This window comes from Eublepharis macularius, chromosome 8, assembly GCF_028583425.1.
Source record: "Eublepharis macularius isolate TG4126 chromosome 8, MPM_Emac_v1.0, whole genome shotgun sequence".
Lineage (NCBI taxonomy): Eukaryota > Metazoa > Chordata > Lepidosauria > Squamata > Eublepharidae > Eublepharis > Eublepharis macularius.
In genome coordinates, this window is record NC_072797.1 from 17854624 (window position 1) to 17869988 (window position 15365).

The 15365-nt window shown below is 40.9% G+C and overlaps 1 protein-coding gene across 7 annotated transcripts in view; it reads right to left on the reverse strand.

Moving 5' to 3' along the window:
• The window catches only part of TCF4 (transcription factor 4), a 389972-nt gene that overhangs the window by 251627 nt on the left and 122980 nt on the right, over positions 1-15365 (reverse strand). For all 7 annotated transcript variants that reach the window (XR_008597497.1, XM_054986184.1, XM_054986181.1 and 4 more), the window contains one exon: positions 12125-12221. Coding sequence is in view for 6 of the 7 variants with exons in the window: in XM_054986184.1 (XP_054842159.1) it covers positions 12125-12221 (97 nt within the window). In the remaining variant the exon portion in view is untranslated. The remainder of the gene's footprint in view (positions 1-12124; positions 12222-15365) is intronic.

The following is a 15365-nucleotide window of genomic DNA, read 5'->3' on the forward strand; positions in this document are numbered from 1 at the left end:
CAAGGCAGAACCTCTCTCCCTTCGCCCAGCGCACCGCAAATGCCGGCCCCGCTGAGATCGGTGCCGGCAGCTTCTTTTGAGTCAGCTCCCAGCACTCGTCTCCTTTCCTTATTCCCATTAATATTTACACAGCAATTGTTCATTTAAAAATTGTTCATTTCATTTGACTGCTACTGATTTCCCAAAATTAGATAAATCTAGACTTTCAGAAAACAAATTTCTATACACCATGACTATGCCCAAGAAGAACTAATTGAGAATGGCTGTATAGTACAAAGACTTTCTCCCCTCCAAATAATTTATTGACTAGTTATCTTAAAGGCCTTAGTTTGAACATAAGATTAAAGAATACAACTGAAAAAAATGAAACCATACCGAAGGAAGAGTGGACCACTTTAACATGAAGTGATTGAGGATAGTTCTGAGGTGACAGACAGCACAATCCTAAGGAGTTACTCCAGTTTACTTTTATAAACTCAAACAAGAACGGAAGTAACATCTTTTCAAAGGACCACATCTCATGGGTCAGAGAAAAAAATTGCTTTAAACATGCCCGTGGTCTAGGTCATATAGGGCTTTAAAGGTCAAAAACACCCCTCTGAGTTTTGCTCAAACCATTGTAACCATAAATAATGGGCATCCTACAATCTCTGAGGCTAGAAATCCATGAAAGATGTGTTTCTACATTCCAGATCAGTTGAAATTTCTACCTGAAAGGTAGACATATGTAAAGCACATTACAAAAGTTAAGAGATTACTGGAGCATGAGCAATGGTGGCTTGGTTGTTTCCAGAAAGGGGTGCTGCTGGCATACCCATCAAAGCTGGTAAAAAATTCTCTGGCTACAGCAGTACCTCGTCTAGAAATGCTCCCAAGCTGTGTGATCCAATCCAAGATAGGTGTGATCCAGGTCAACAGAACATTCTACCATCAGCATGTCCCTCTTCTCCAGACTGAGTTTTAATCAATACATCCCTACCTGGTTCATTACTGACCAAAAAATGACACCACTACATGGTCTGTACACTGTAAAATGCAAAAATAAACAAAATCAATAGACTTAAAAGGGTGTAGCTCTGCTTTGGATTACACTGTTACTCTCCTACCTAGCAATGTTTTAATGGATAATTCTGGCCATCTATGTTTACACAGGTACGCAAGAATGTCTGTTTGATTGTTTATATCATTTATAGTCCACCTTTCTCACTGAGACTCAAGCCGGACTACATAGTGTGAAATCGGTACAATCAGTATAAAGGATATTTTCATACAGTATCAAGGACATTTCCATAAACAATGTCATAGGATTTTACAAAGACATAGCATTAGCAACGATCCAATACAGAGCTTAAGAGTGCCTGAAACAGAACATAATCAATTCTAGGACTGGCATTAGAAAACATCAAGCACAGGAAGTATATATGAACAGAGATGGGCACGAACCACAAAAAAACCAAACCATGAGGTTCATGGTTCGTGGGTTTTCAGGAACCAGGAACCACGAACTGGCACAAACTGGGCCAAGTTCACGAACCAGTTCGTGGGGTTTAAATGCCCCTTTCCGGCCGCTTAGCAGCGGCAAGGAAAGGGACATTTGACAGTTTAAAGGGCCCTTTTCTGCCATGCAAGGGGCAGGTGCCTTTAAACTATCAGCTGGCAGGCAGGAGGGAACCCCCTCCCACTGCCTGCCAGCTGATAGTTTAAAGGGACCTGCCCCTTGCAAGCGGCAGGGCCCTTTAATTGGCCCAAACCCCAGCCCCTGCCCCCAGCCCCACAGTTACCTTTCTCAGCCACCCTGAGGGCCCACGGCATCCTCCCCCTCCTCCCGCAAGGGGCGGGAAGACCATTTTTTGACTCTTCCACTGCTGTGTGGGCCCGCACGGCACCAAAGGAGGCCACAAATGGCCTTCCCGCTTCTCAAATGGCCACTACGGCAGCCATTTGAGGGGCAGGAAGGCTGTTTTCAGCCTCCTTCTCCGCTGCATGGGCCTGAAGGGCCATTTAAAGGGCCATTTAAACTGCCCCTTTAATACGAACCAAACAAACCAGTAGACCAGTTCGTGGAAGTTCGTGGAAACGAACTTCCACAAACCACTGGTTTGCAAACCACGAATCGGGCTGGTTCGTGGGTTTTTTTGGTTCGTATTTGGGTTCATGCCCATCTCTATATACGAGTACATATTCAAGGCAACATAGTGGAGAAGTCTATTGTCCCTAACTCATTACTGAAGCATCTGAGAGCCCCTCCCTATACTTTCCTCCTGAGTAAAAAGGCTTTTTGAATAATTCCATTTTACATCGTTTGCAGAAAGCCAGGAGAGTGTGATCTGTCAGGTGCGATCTGTCAGCTAGTTACAGATCTACCTAATAGTAATAGGATCCAAACCACATTTTACCAACTTGTCGACAAGGATATTATATGGAACCTTATCAAAAGCCTTACTGAAATCTAGATAAACTCTGTCTACAGCATTCCCCTGATCCAGCAAGATAGTAACTTTCTCAAAAAAAGAGATAAAGTTAGCCTGACATGACTTGTTCTTGAGAAACCCATGCTGGCCCTTAGTAATCACAGTAATCCTTTCTAAATGCTCAAGGACTGACTGATGATTTGTTCAAAGACTTTTCCAGGTACAGATGTCAAGCTGATGGGTTGGTAGTTACCTGGATCCTCCTTTTTCCCCTTCTTGAAGATGGGGACAACATTCGCCCGCCTCCAATCTTCTGGCACCTTGCCTGATTTCACTTCATTAAGCATTTTTTCTATCTCGTTTGCATTGCAGCTAGCATCTAGATCAGAGCATATTTGTGCTTTTTCATCACCGAAAAACTTAGCACATGCCTCACAGCTAATTGTCTGTTCTTGGAACTGTAAAGTTTCAGATTTAAGGGTCAGAAGGTATCTAGATATCCTGAACAATTGGGATGGCCATGAACTAGCCGAAGCAATGGTGGAATACTAGAGAGGTTGGATAAGCAGCAAGCATTACTGCTTGATACTGGGTGCCTTTCGTAAGTCCCACTCCCATATTTACCAGCTCCCAACTGCACTTGAATAGTACATTTGCCAGACATTTTCACCACACAAGCAAGTAGTAAGTAAGAAGCTCAGGATTGGACCCCACAACCACTTATTGGGGTATCAAACATACCGGTGGTCTCAACGCAGGCAACAGACTAGCGCTATAACCATGGTATAATTAAGCACTGTCGAGCTGGTGTTGTACCCATTCTAGATGGGTGTAACACCAGTTCATAATATAGTGATGTTCCTCCTATCCTCTCTTGTCCTCCAACGTGTGTAACTGATGACTGCTATGCACCCCGGACTAAGAGTCACAGGCCAAGAGCCCTTGTGCTCTCACCCTTCAGCTCGCGTCGTCAGCTCACGCCTCCCAGCAGGTTGCCCCAGTAAAATAACCAGTCTAGCAAGCAGCCTGGACAGAGGGAGGTGAAGGTGGGGCCTTGGGCCTGGGACCCAAAAGGTCAGCAATTGCAGATCAAAGGGAAGTACTGCTGGCATCCATCTCGATGGTAATAGAGATACTATAGTATAAAGGAATTCAAAATTCTATGGAATTTTCAAGTCTCCAGATTTTTAAAAGGATTCATCAAGAGTTTTCAGGAGCACTACCTGGATCCTAAAAACCACAAGCACAGCCCCACAACAGAATGATCTTTCCAGCTTTCCTGTTCTCACTGCAGCTGACTGTATCTCCCACTAGACATTCTAAAGGTCTGGGGAGTTCTCAAGAATGGTACCAGATCTGAACAGCGGGAAGGGTGACTTCTAAAGATCACCTCATTCCTCATGCATGAGACAAAGTGCCAATCTGCTCATAGAGGGACAGTGATGGATCCAAGACATTCATGTGATTATATCTGAAAATAACATAGAATATTTTCTGGGAAGGAAGTATGTATGCGTTATCAACTTAAAAGACTGCATCTTGTGGCAAGAAAATAAATGGCTACGACAATATTACAGAAGCCCTGACTAACCTGTGAGCTCAGGACAGAATTCGCAATATCATAGCAACCTAGGAGGAATTTGGTGCAATTCACACAGAGAAAGCCTGAAAGAAGCACAAAATGCTTTTCTCTCATACAGCACTATGTGATTCAGTATTTAGGCCAAGGAAAATAGCTGTAGCTTTATATTTTATACATGGTGAAAGATTGAAATAAGGCAGGTCAATGAGAAGGAAGCATGTAAATATAAAACCACCTCTCAATTTCATCAAATGTAGAGAGTCATGTAGCACCTTTAAGACTAACCAACTTTACTGTAGCATAAATGGACGAAGAGAACTGTGGTTCTCGAAAGCTTATGCTACAGTAAAGTTGGTTAGTCTTAAAGGTGGCTAATTAATAGGAAACAGAGAGTGAGTATAAACGGGCACTTCTCACAGTGGAGGGTGGTGAGCAGTGGGGTGCCACAGGGGTCGGTATTGGGTCCAATGCTTTTTAACTTGTTTATTAATGATTTGGAATTTGGATTAAGCAGTGAAGTGGCTAAATTTGCAGATGACACGAAATTGTTCAGGGTGGTGAAAGCCAGAGAGGATTGTGAGGCACTCCAAAGGGATCTGTCGAGGCTAGAAGAGTGGGCATCCATGTGGCAAATGAGGTTCAATGTAGCCAAGTGCAAAGTAATGCACATTGGAACCAAAAATCCAAAATATAAATACAAGTTGATGGGGTCTGAACTGGCGGAGACTGACCAAGAGAGAGATCTTGGAGTCATGATAGATAACTCACTAAAAACGTCAGCACAGTGTGCGACTGCCATAAAAAAAGCTAATGCTATGCTAGGGGTTATTAGGAAAGGGATTGAAAACAAATCAGCCGGTATCATAATGCCTCTGTATAAATCGATGGTGAGGCCTCATTTGGAGTACTGTGTACAGTTCTGGTCGCCACACCTTAAAAAAGATATCATAGCACTGGAAAAAGTACAGAGAAGGGCAACTAAAATGATTAAAGGGTTGGAACACTTTCCCTATGAGGAAAGATTGAGGCGCTTGGGGCTCTTTAGCCTGGAGAAAAGACGACTGAGGGGAGACATGATAGAGGTTTACAAGATAATGCACGGGTTAGAGAAGGTAGAGAAAGATGTGTTTTTCTCCCTTTCTCACAATACAAGAACTCGTGGGCACTCTATGAAATTATTGAGCAGTCGGGTTAGAACAGATAGAAGAAAATACTACTTTACACAAAGGGTGATAAACACATGGAATTCGTTGCCACAGGAGGTGGTGGCAGCTACAAGCATTGCCAGCTTCAAGAGGGGACTGGACAAATATATGGAGCAGAGGTCCATCAGTGGCTATTAGCCACAGGAGATAGATGGTATTCTCTTTGTGGGGAGGTGGTGCTCTGTTGTCTTGGTGCTGGAAGGAAGGCAGTGGGAGGGCTTCTGGTGTCCTGGCCTCACTGACAGTCCTTTAGATGGCACTGGATTTCTAGCCACTGTGTGTGACAGAATGTTGGACTGGATGGGCCACTGGCCTGATCCAACATGGCTTTGCTTATGTTCTTATGTTCTTATGTTCTAAAGGTGCTACTGGACTCTTTACTATTTTGCTACTACAGACTAACATGGCTAACTCCTCTGGATCAAATGTAGAGTGTCAGGATATTGCCATGAATGGATTGATCTCATTTTTTTGTTTTGTTTTGTTTTATGGGTTAGGGCCAAATCCACCTTTGCATGAGTAGAAGGTACCTTCTGATCATAATGGAAGTAGCCCATAATTTCCATGGATACCCTTCCACCTACACACAGACTATTCCATGTTCTCTTCCATTTTCAAGGTTTCCTAACACTGCGGACCACTTTGGTGGGGAACTAGGGGACAGTCGCATGAAGGCACAGGCAGGAAAGACACTTCCATAAGCGGAACTCTGCTGATAGTTCTCTAGATCCTGCCCTATGCATTTGCATATTTTAATTTTACTTCACTAAACCTGTAAGCCTAAAACCAAATAGGAGTTTTAGAAAGTTAAATATTGTGCTGAGGTTTTTTCTATCTTAGCCATATTATTCCTTTTTCTTTCTTTCCTGCTGCCAATTAAAAAACAGACAGACTGCACAACCTACCTTAAGCTTAGGGAAGTGAAACTAAGAAGAAAGCATTTCCAATATTTCACCTTTGCATGGTGCTAGGTTAAACTCAGGTTGGTTAGAAACCCTTTGAAGCAACCCAAACTTAAATATTCCTGCTAGGCAGACTGAGAAGAGGGACTGAATTATAATGAACCAGCAGCTGTCACAATATGACCACAGTAACCAAATCAAAATATCAACCACTAACCCAGATGAGATTCAAAAGGTCAATGTATAAAGCCAGCAGCTTTCTTCAAGATCGCCTGAAACCTCAATCTAATCCTAGCAGTGAAATGTTCCATTAAGCTACAGGGGGCATAGAAACAAGTTACTGTATATTGGTAAATGATTTAATGTACTAGCAAGATAACCTAGGCAGAGAGCTCACAAAGAAGGCACCTGAAAATTGAGCAGCAAATCTGGAATGACATGCACCAACAGCAGTATATTCTGTCTCCTACATAGCGCTGCAATATGTGAGCAGATTACAACTGTCCAAAAAGTGACCCATTGATTTACTCTTTGAAACAAGAGTTTAATTGATTGGAAGATGAACTAGAGAGCTGTGTTTCCACAGAAGGCATCAAGAATTTGGAAGGGCAATCTTTTTTGGCCATAAAAAATTTACCATTGCTAATTCCCCACTTGCAAGGCTTGATATGAAGGCTGAATTAAATGCATTTTGCAACCATTTAAAGCATTTAAAGTTAGAATTAATACCTGAAAACAAACATTTACCACAATTACCACACTATTTCAACAAATATTCAGAGCTTTTGTGTATATTTACATTAATGCCGGAACTAAATTATGGAGGATTCAATTGTTTTTAATAATTTGCATAATTTATTTCATTTATGTAAAACATTTATATGACACCTTTCCAGCCAATAGGATCCACAAGGTGGCAAACTATAGACATTAAAATGTTTAAAACATTAAAGCAACACACACACACACACAGAGAAAATAAAAATATAGACATATAAATAAACAAGCCCATACTCACACACCGTTAGAGCGCTCTGAGGATATGCCAAAGCAAACAAAAAAGTCCCTCCCCAGTGACACAACGGCAATTTTGTTCACTACAGCTAAGTTTAAGAAAAGAGCAGTCATAAAATACTTCTGTCATTAAAATTTTAATCCTGCTCAGTGTATTGCATGGTCTCTCGTCGTTGCATTTCCCCCCCTAATTAAATCACTATCCATTTGAGAGGACTACAAGTAATCTACATGGCTGGAAAAATAATCACCATTCAGTTCTGTTCGTTGAAACAGTTCCACAGAATTAAAATCTACCCTGTCAGAATTGGGTCCAAGAATGATACTGTATATTTGTATAAAGCTGTCCTAACACGGCAAGAAAGGCTCAGAAGCAGGATTGATGCGCATATCACAGCTAAAAAAGTTCTGATATGACCCACTCGTTATTATTTTATTACATTTTCCATCTAATTCCAGGGAGGTGATAGAACCAGCTTGTAGTTGTTGAATGGCGAGAAGTGGACAAATGAATTGAATCTTCATCCAAACAAGATGAAAATAACATGTATAAGGGGACAGCTGATTTGGGGGAAAGTACATATACATTTTGGAATTGGGAAGAATTCCCATAGAAGGACTACAAGATTTGGGTCCAGTAGCACCTTAAAGACCAACTAGATTTCCAGGGTATGAGCTTTTGAGAGTCACAGCTCCCCTTTGTCAGATACAAGGACTGGCTCCCACTGGTTTTGATTTTAAACTCCTTGGTGGCCAAGGCAATTGAAATACCCTAAAAGACCGCTGCTTCCACCCATATGAGCCTCTCTAGGAAAACGCTAGGTAGTGCTCTGTCCTATTTAATCTACACTACTAGAAGTGATTAAGCACACAGGACAGACACTTCCAACTTACTGGTCCCAGGCTGCAGAGCTCTGCCTTCTTCATTTGCCCCTCTACCAACCCTTTTAACCTTCTGGCATTCTGTTAAAGCCTGTTCTTCAGAGGAATATTTATTCCCCAAATCCTTTGGAACTAAATGGCTATATTCTCTTGCATGGATGCCTTTCCTTCAGAGTTCCTGCAGGTTTTTTATGTACATTTATTGCTGGTCCTACCCTCCTGACCTGGATAGCCCAGGTGAGCCTGATCTCATCAAGTCTCAGTAGCTAAGTAGAGTCGGCCTTGGTTAGTAATTGGATGGGAGACCTCCAACGAAGACCAGGGTTGCTGAGACAAGCAATGGCAAATCACTTCTGTTAGTCTCTTGCCATGAAAACCCCGCCAGGGGCCGCCATAAGTCAGCTATGACTTGACAGCACACTCCACCACCATTGTTGGTCCCAGTTTTATTAATGCAGTATTTTTACTTTTATATTGTAACGATTATGTTTGTGAGCTGCCTTGGGTTCTTAATCAAACAAATAAATACTATAAAATAGACAGACAAAAATATCCAACACCATCTGGCTCACACAAGAACTGGTAATCCTGATAATGCCAATAAGATCTATTCCTGTAAGGTTCAGACTCAGATTTCTGGCAATGGTTCTGAAGTTATAGAACAAATTGGTTAGTGAGATCTGTCAAGCTCTACAGATTTTTCAGAATTTGTACTATTGGAGCAGATGCTTTGGGACAAGGAAGTGTTTCTCTCTCTAAAGCCAAAGTTATACTATGACATTAGAGTTTTGAGGAAATAATAATAATCTTTAAATTGTTTCAGGTGGGTAGCCGTGTTGGTCTGTAGTAGAAGAGCAAAAGTCAGGTCCAGTAGCACCTTAAAGTCCGACTAGATTCCAGGGTATGAGCTTTCGAGAGTCAAAGCTGAGTTTTGACTCTCGAAAGCTCATGCTCTGGAAATCCAATTGGTCTTTAATGTGCTACTAGACATGAATCCTGCTCTCCTTTAAATGCCTACTTATATCATATTCTTGTAACTGTTATATGGTTGGACTGCATCATCTTCTTCATGTTACATGGGGAGTGAGGCCCAGTGACATTGGCTTAACTCAAGATCTGATGTTGACTACTGCATGAATCTAAACTAAAGGCAAAATTTTGCAGCTTTATTGCTGTTGCAAAAAAAATTGTGAACCACTGTTTCATAGATGTTTACTCCTCTTCGAAGACATTGTGTACATGGAAGAGTGCTCCTGACACCATCAAGTTCCCTCAGTCCTACAAGTCTATAGTTTATTGGCTAGCTATCATTTTCATATAATGATCTCAGAATTCTCATGAATTAATATACAAATGCAAACTAAATGGATGAAAACCCAATCTAATTTTAAATTATCAGTTTTACTACTCCATTTTAAATATCCAAGCTTAGCATTCTCACAATTGCCATGATTTTTAATCCTACTGCTATTGCAGAAAACTAAAATATTCCCAAATATGCAGGCACACAACAAAGATGACTAGGGTTCTTAGCACTGCCTGTACAGGTCACACCATGCTCCTTAAAATTCCATGCCCTTGAAATTCCATGCCTAAAGAATTCCGCCTGATCAAAGGATTTCTCCCTCACTTGTCTAAAAGTCATCTTTCTAGAAACTAGCCCTGGGCGCTCTGCCTTCTCACTCACCAACTTCATCTCACAGACAATTTTGTTACAATCAGGTAAACTGTCTAGCTTGTAATACAGACCCTCTCAGTTCCAAATCTGCCTGAGCTGGAAAATGTAGCATTTCATAAACTTTGAAATACCATGTTTCAGACAAGGCAGCTTATCTGACAGACCAGAACTTTCAATAGGGCCAGGTGCACAGATAGAGCAGTGTTTCCTAGTACAGAGTAGTAGATGGCCTTGCCTCCCACAAGCAAACACAAGTTTCTCATTCTAGGAAAGGAAAAGCTCGGGAGAATTTTGCTATGACTGAAGAGTTTCCAGGACTGATTGCTGATTCAGATTCTAGTATCCATTTTAAAAAGAGCAGAGTTGGCAAGGAAGCAGGATCAAAAGAGTCACCTAGTCTTTCACTTTCCACAACTAAATGTATATTTCATTTTCAGAGACTCAAAAGGAGCTGAGAATTCCCTCATCATGGGATCTTCCTATCTCCGTCCTATCCCCTTCTGCAGTCTGGACTCGGGGTCCAGTGAAGTTAAAAAGAAATGGAGAAATTGAACAAAGTAGATTTTGGTGAACTGCGCAGCCTAAACAGACGTGCAGTCAAAGAGAATCTGCTCTACTTACCACACTACACTTTAAATTGATGTAACAAAATGCTGTAGATTGCAGGAGCTAGATCATTGGTTCCAATGGCAGGCATACCTTACTTCACAATAACACACTTGTCAGAAGCTGCTGGCTTGACACCAACACTCAAGCACACAGAAGATCGGTATTCTTACAATGAAATCCTAAAAAGAGTTACATCCTCCTAACGTTCACTGACATTAATGTACTTTAAAGGATTTAACTCTGCTTAGGGTTGCACTGTTAATTCTTGAAATGCTTTGGGACACTCAGATCGGAGTATGTGGATTCAAGACACACAAGCCTTTTCAACCTAGCGTTCCTAAAGCTACAGACGAGCAAGAATTCTAGTGTCTTTTCAACTAATACAAAAGGGCCATTATCTGTTTAGGTTTGGGAATCAAGCTTCCTCCAATACTTCAATAAACATGAGTGTTGTTTTTCTAGCATTTCTAATCAGAGCATGTTTGTTCAATGCTTCAAAAGGTGCTTGTAAAAATACTTTTTTTTTCTTCAGAGCAAATACATTGTTAAACAAAGGAAAGCACCATTTTCTTGGCAAAAATAACTTGGAGGCTAGAATGTTCTTTGATAAAGGAAGCCAAAACAAAGTGAGACAAAAGAAACAAACTTTTACATTACAAAAATTCAAGGGAAAAGGTCAGAACTGAATGTATCACTCAGCACAGTGAGTTTCACAGAAGACCATGGGCATGTCTAAAGTTAGTATTTACACTGCCTAGAGTCAACCCTAATTGCGTGAGTTAAGAAAGGAGGGTCAGAGTTTCCTTGCTTTTTTTGGCTCAAACCAGCCCCTTGAAACTAATGTAACTACGTGTATGTGTATAACTATATATACATTACTGCAAGCTTCGACACTGTCCCACATGTTAAACAACTCACAAATATTTCCTAATAATAAAAGACAAGGAATATTTCAGGGGCATATATTGGTCTCAGAATGATATATCGCAGTTACAGCTCCATGCTTTCATTGGCTCAGGTTCAGTTGTTTTAAACCAAGGAATCTCAGTTAGCCCATTGACGAATGCACATAGAAGGGAGTGATCTTGGCGAGGGAAAGGGATTACTAATATTTTTACATCATATATTTATCTTAACCAAACTCATTTATCAACCATGATTAAAGAAAAGTTGCTATCTGCACTTGCAAGTAATTAAAGACTTCTTCTGACAGCCAGAATTATGGCTGCTGAAATAGATCCCTGCAAGTCAGAATGATAGTGACCGAGTGTTATCCAACTGTGAGGGCAGCGACTTGCCAAATACCACAGGCTGTCAGGAGTGGAGCAGGCTGCAGATACGGGCAGCCTTAATGTGGAAGTTTACAGCCCAAAGGTTTCAAGTCCCTGCAGGCAAATTCACACTGTTATACAAAGAAAACAAATTTCAGATCTCTGATAGCAAACTTTCCGCCACTGGCCCATCAAAGCCATGTTCCCGTTTGCAATCAAGTCAGCACTTTCTGCAGCTCCAATAATACATTTACTATTTGTATGGTGGCAGTTCACACATCTGAAGATGATACCTGATACTTTCACTAAGAAAAAAAAATGCATACTCAGCTTCTTCTATGGAAATTCCAATACATTCTACATGTATAATAAGCAATGCTTGGGGTATTTCAGAAAGCACTGCTGCAGAACAGACACAGATTTAGTGTCTCACACCATCAAACTACTGAAGACAATATCCCAGAAGTTAACAAAACTGGGGGGGAAAGTGGAATACTCTGCTTTATTCTAATTTAAAAACCAATCAGAACGAGACAAACAACTCAAATAGGAATTTTGATGTCTTCTTACTTTGTATTCTGGAATTCACAAATGGAGGAGATAGATTGTCGTGTGATCCAAGATCCCTGTTTGTCATATGTTCATACGGAGTTCCATCTCCATAGTTCTGTTACAGAATCAAGAAAAAAATGTTTTAAGTGTAAAATGCACATTAAAGTATATTACAAGAATATTTTTAATTTAGGTGTTTCTTTGAAAGATTATCCATTTCCCAACCGCTCCGCTGAAAAGGTTTTCAAAGCAGCCTCAGTCAGACCAAGAGTACATCAAGTCTAGGTAATGGTCTACCAGACGATCTCCAGAAGCCCAAAACCACGGCAAGAAGAATCTGGGGCCGCCTCTCTCCCACCCCAGAGCAAGCAGAGTTATGTGGCATACTGCTGCCTCTGTATATAAGTTCCATTTAGTCATGATGCTGAAGATGTTTGCAGGTATTTGTTGAACACCAAAGCAACATTTTGTGCCTATGTTTTTGTTACCAACCAATTTGGTGTCATATGTTATAGTTACAGACACAATACATGAGATATATTAAATGTTAAAAAATTATGCATTTTATTATAGGAACTTCCAAACCAGCTTACTCTAGGCAATTCTAGCTCAGAGGAAACTGACTCTTTCCTACTGGTTATTTTATTATTATCTCAGAGCCTTGATGTACTAATTAACTATGCAATCTGTTAGTTGAAAGCACAATTTATTATACCTTTGCTCTGATCAATTTTACGTGAAGGAGAGATCTTTTTGCACTAAAGTTTGTGCAGTAAATGTCAGTACTCTTGGAAAGTGGCAAAGAAATGTGTGCATTTCCAGTTTTATATTGAACTTTATCTATCTATCTATCTATCTATCTATCTATCTATCTATCTATCTATCTATCTATCTATCTATCTATCTATCTAAAGAGAGAGAGAGAGAGAGAGAGAGAGAGAGAGAGAGAGACTCAGAATCCCTTCCACATTACTTGAATTTAAAACAAGTTTTCTAGAGTTTCCAAACCTAAATAATGTATTTCATAGAAATTTCATAATTGCCACCATGCTGTAGCTAGGTGCCATTGCCTGGAGGAAAAATGTCCAGCCCATTTAACAAAAGTTTATGGAATGTCTTTAACGAAGTAATGTTATTTACTTTCATGCCATGAAAAGCTTCCACTGCTTATTTTCCCATCTCTATTAAGGGGGCATTTTTTTTCTCCAGGCTTATCAGCAACCTTAACTGTAACACCCCTTATTCCACACTGTCCTACAGATTTTTTTTTTCCTGGCCACTGCTATTGAGACATAATGCTTCTGATTATGAGGAAGGGAATGCATATTCCAGGACCAATTCCCAATGTTCACCTTATGTAAAGGTGCATCCAGACACTCCTTCAAAGAGAAACACGTATACATTTTCCAGCCTCTGGGTAACCTATGCTTTCCTCTACCATACATCATGCCTTGAATTGGCTTCTGTTCTATTTGGTGAGGTTGTTCAATACCCAAGCATGTTTATATGCTTTAATGTTTGTTCAGCACTACTTAAACTCTGAAATTTTGTCTTAGAGGGGACAAGAGCTAACTTCATACAGACACAAAGGCCAGCCAATCAGCTTGTGGTCCTCTTGGCTATCTTAAATAGCAAGAATGAGAAAGGCCTCATCTTAAATTCCTGAAAATTTAGGATTGGAAGTGCCTGGAATTAGCGTGGACTGAGGACTGAGCTAAAAGTACCACTGGTCTCCCTGCAGGCAACTCTTCATTACCATGAGCTCATGGTGGCCTTGGGAAGCCACTCCTCTCAGCCCCAGCTCCCCAGCTATACTGCGGGGGGGATAATAATACATTGATTTTGTTCACCACTCTGAATGGAGCACTAATCTGTTAAGAAGAGTGGTACATAAGCACAGTTATTATTATCATCAGGGTTGTGGTGGGATAATAACATTCGATTTCTAATGCCTGCTGACATGTCTCTTTGGAACCTCCGCTCCTGGTCCTGAGATTAGGGGACTGGTGCTGTGTATCCTGATAGGTTCAAGCCTGGCCTTTTTCTTTGCTTTGCGTGTCTATTTTTACTTTTCTTGGAGAGGAAGCATGTGACTTGGAGTGAAGAGTTTACATGTGGGCAGCACTTTTGCAGGCAGTTCAGCCCTTACCAGCAATGTTGTGAGTGTACTATCTGCTGCTGGGGTGGGTGTCCTCTCTGGGCTGGGGAGAAGGCTTCTCAAGCCATGTGCCTCTGCTGGGGTAATGCTTTCATAGAGTCTTCCCTCTGCTGGCTCTCTGTGGCGGGGAGCAGCACTGAGGGGCAGTGGCTGCATGGGCAACCTGTGAGTGGCTTTGTCTGTAAGTTTAACTCACAAAGCTGTAATTGGCTGCTGTTCCATGATTGGTGGATACTGCTGCTGATTCCATGGACTTCTGCACACTTGCTCTGATGTCTGTGTCAGCTGGGGTGCATACATTAGCATATCACCCTGTGGAATATATTCTGGTTCTTTTTATGGAACATCAATACTTGTCTTAAATAAATACATAAAAGGAACACCCAAGAACTAGATTCCTGTTCAAGTTGTTCGAGCCAGAATTTCATAGCTGCCAAGTTTATCTTGGTCAAAAAGTAGGAGAAAAGCCTTAACAAAATTAGATTAAGATTTAGTTGTCTTATTTCCTACCATCTGACCAAGATAAACACGCATTCTATAAAGTACCTTTATTTGCCACTGCAGCCAATAACGATTTGACACAAATTAGTCCTATTAATTGCTGTTTCATGCATCTAATTTGAATATATTTTAAACCAGTAGGTAGATATTTGCTGTTATCCCCCTTTTAAATCAAAATGCTCTGCATTTTTACTTGAATATTTCATTTTATTTTGAATTTTTTTGTTACAGTATTGCAGTTCATATAGGTGATTTTCAAAGATGCTGGACATGAATGACCTCGAAATCCCTTCACAACTGGGACCTATGTACCTGTGCAATGTTCTGCATGCAGTGTCTTTAATTTGGATTTTCTTTCTGCTTGATAATGTGGGGTTTTTAAAATTTTTGCTCGAAGTTTAAATGTAGGCCTCTGTGGAAAGAAGAGGGGCTGGATGGGCGAATGGAGTGTGATTTGATCGGACAGTAGCCGTACCCAAGGGGACAGAGTGAAGTGCAGCTTTTAGAGTGTGCTGAGGGCAAGTGTTCATTCTGGTTTCAGTCAGGCAGTCTGTGAGGAGCCTGAAATAGTCTGTGTCTGAGGGTTTCTGAGAGAGAGTT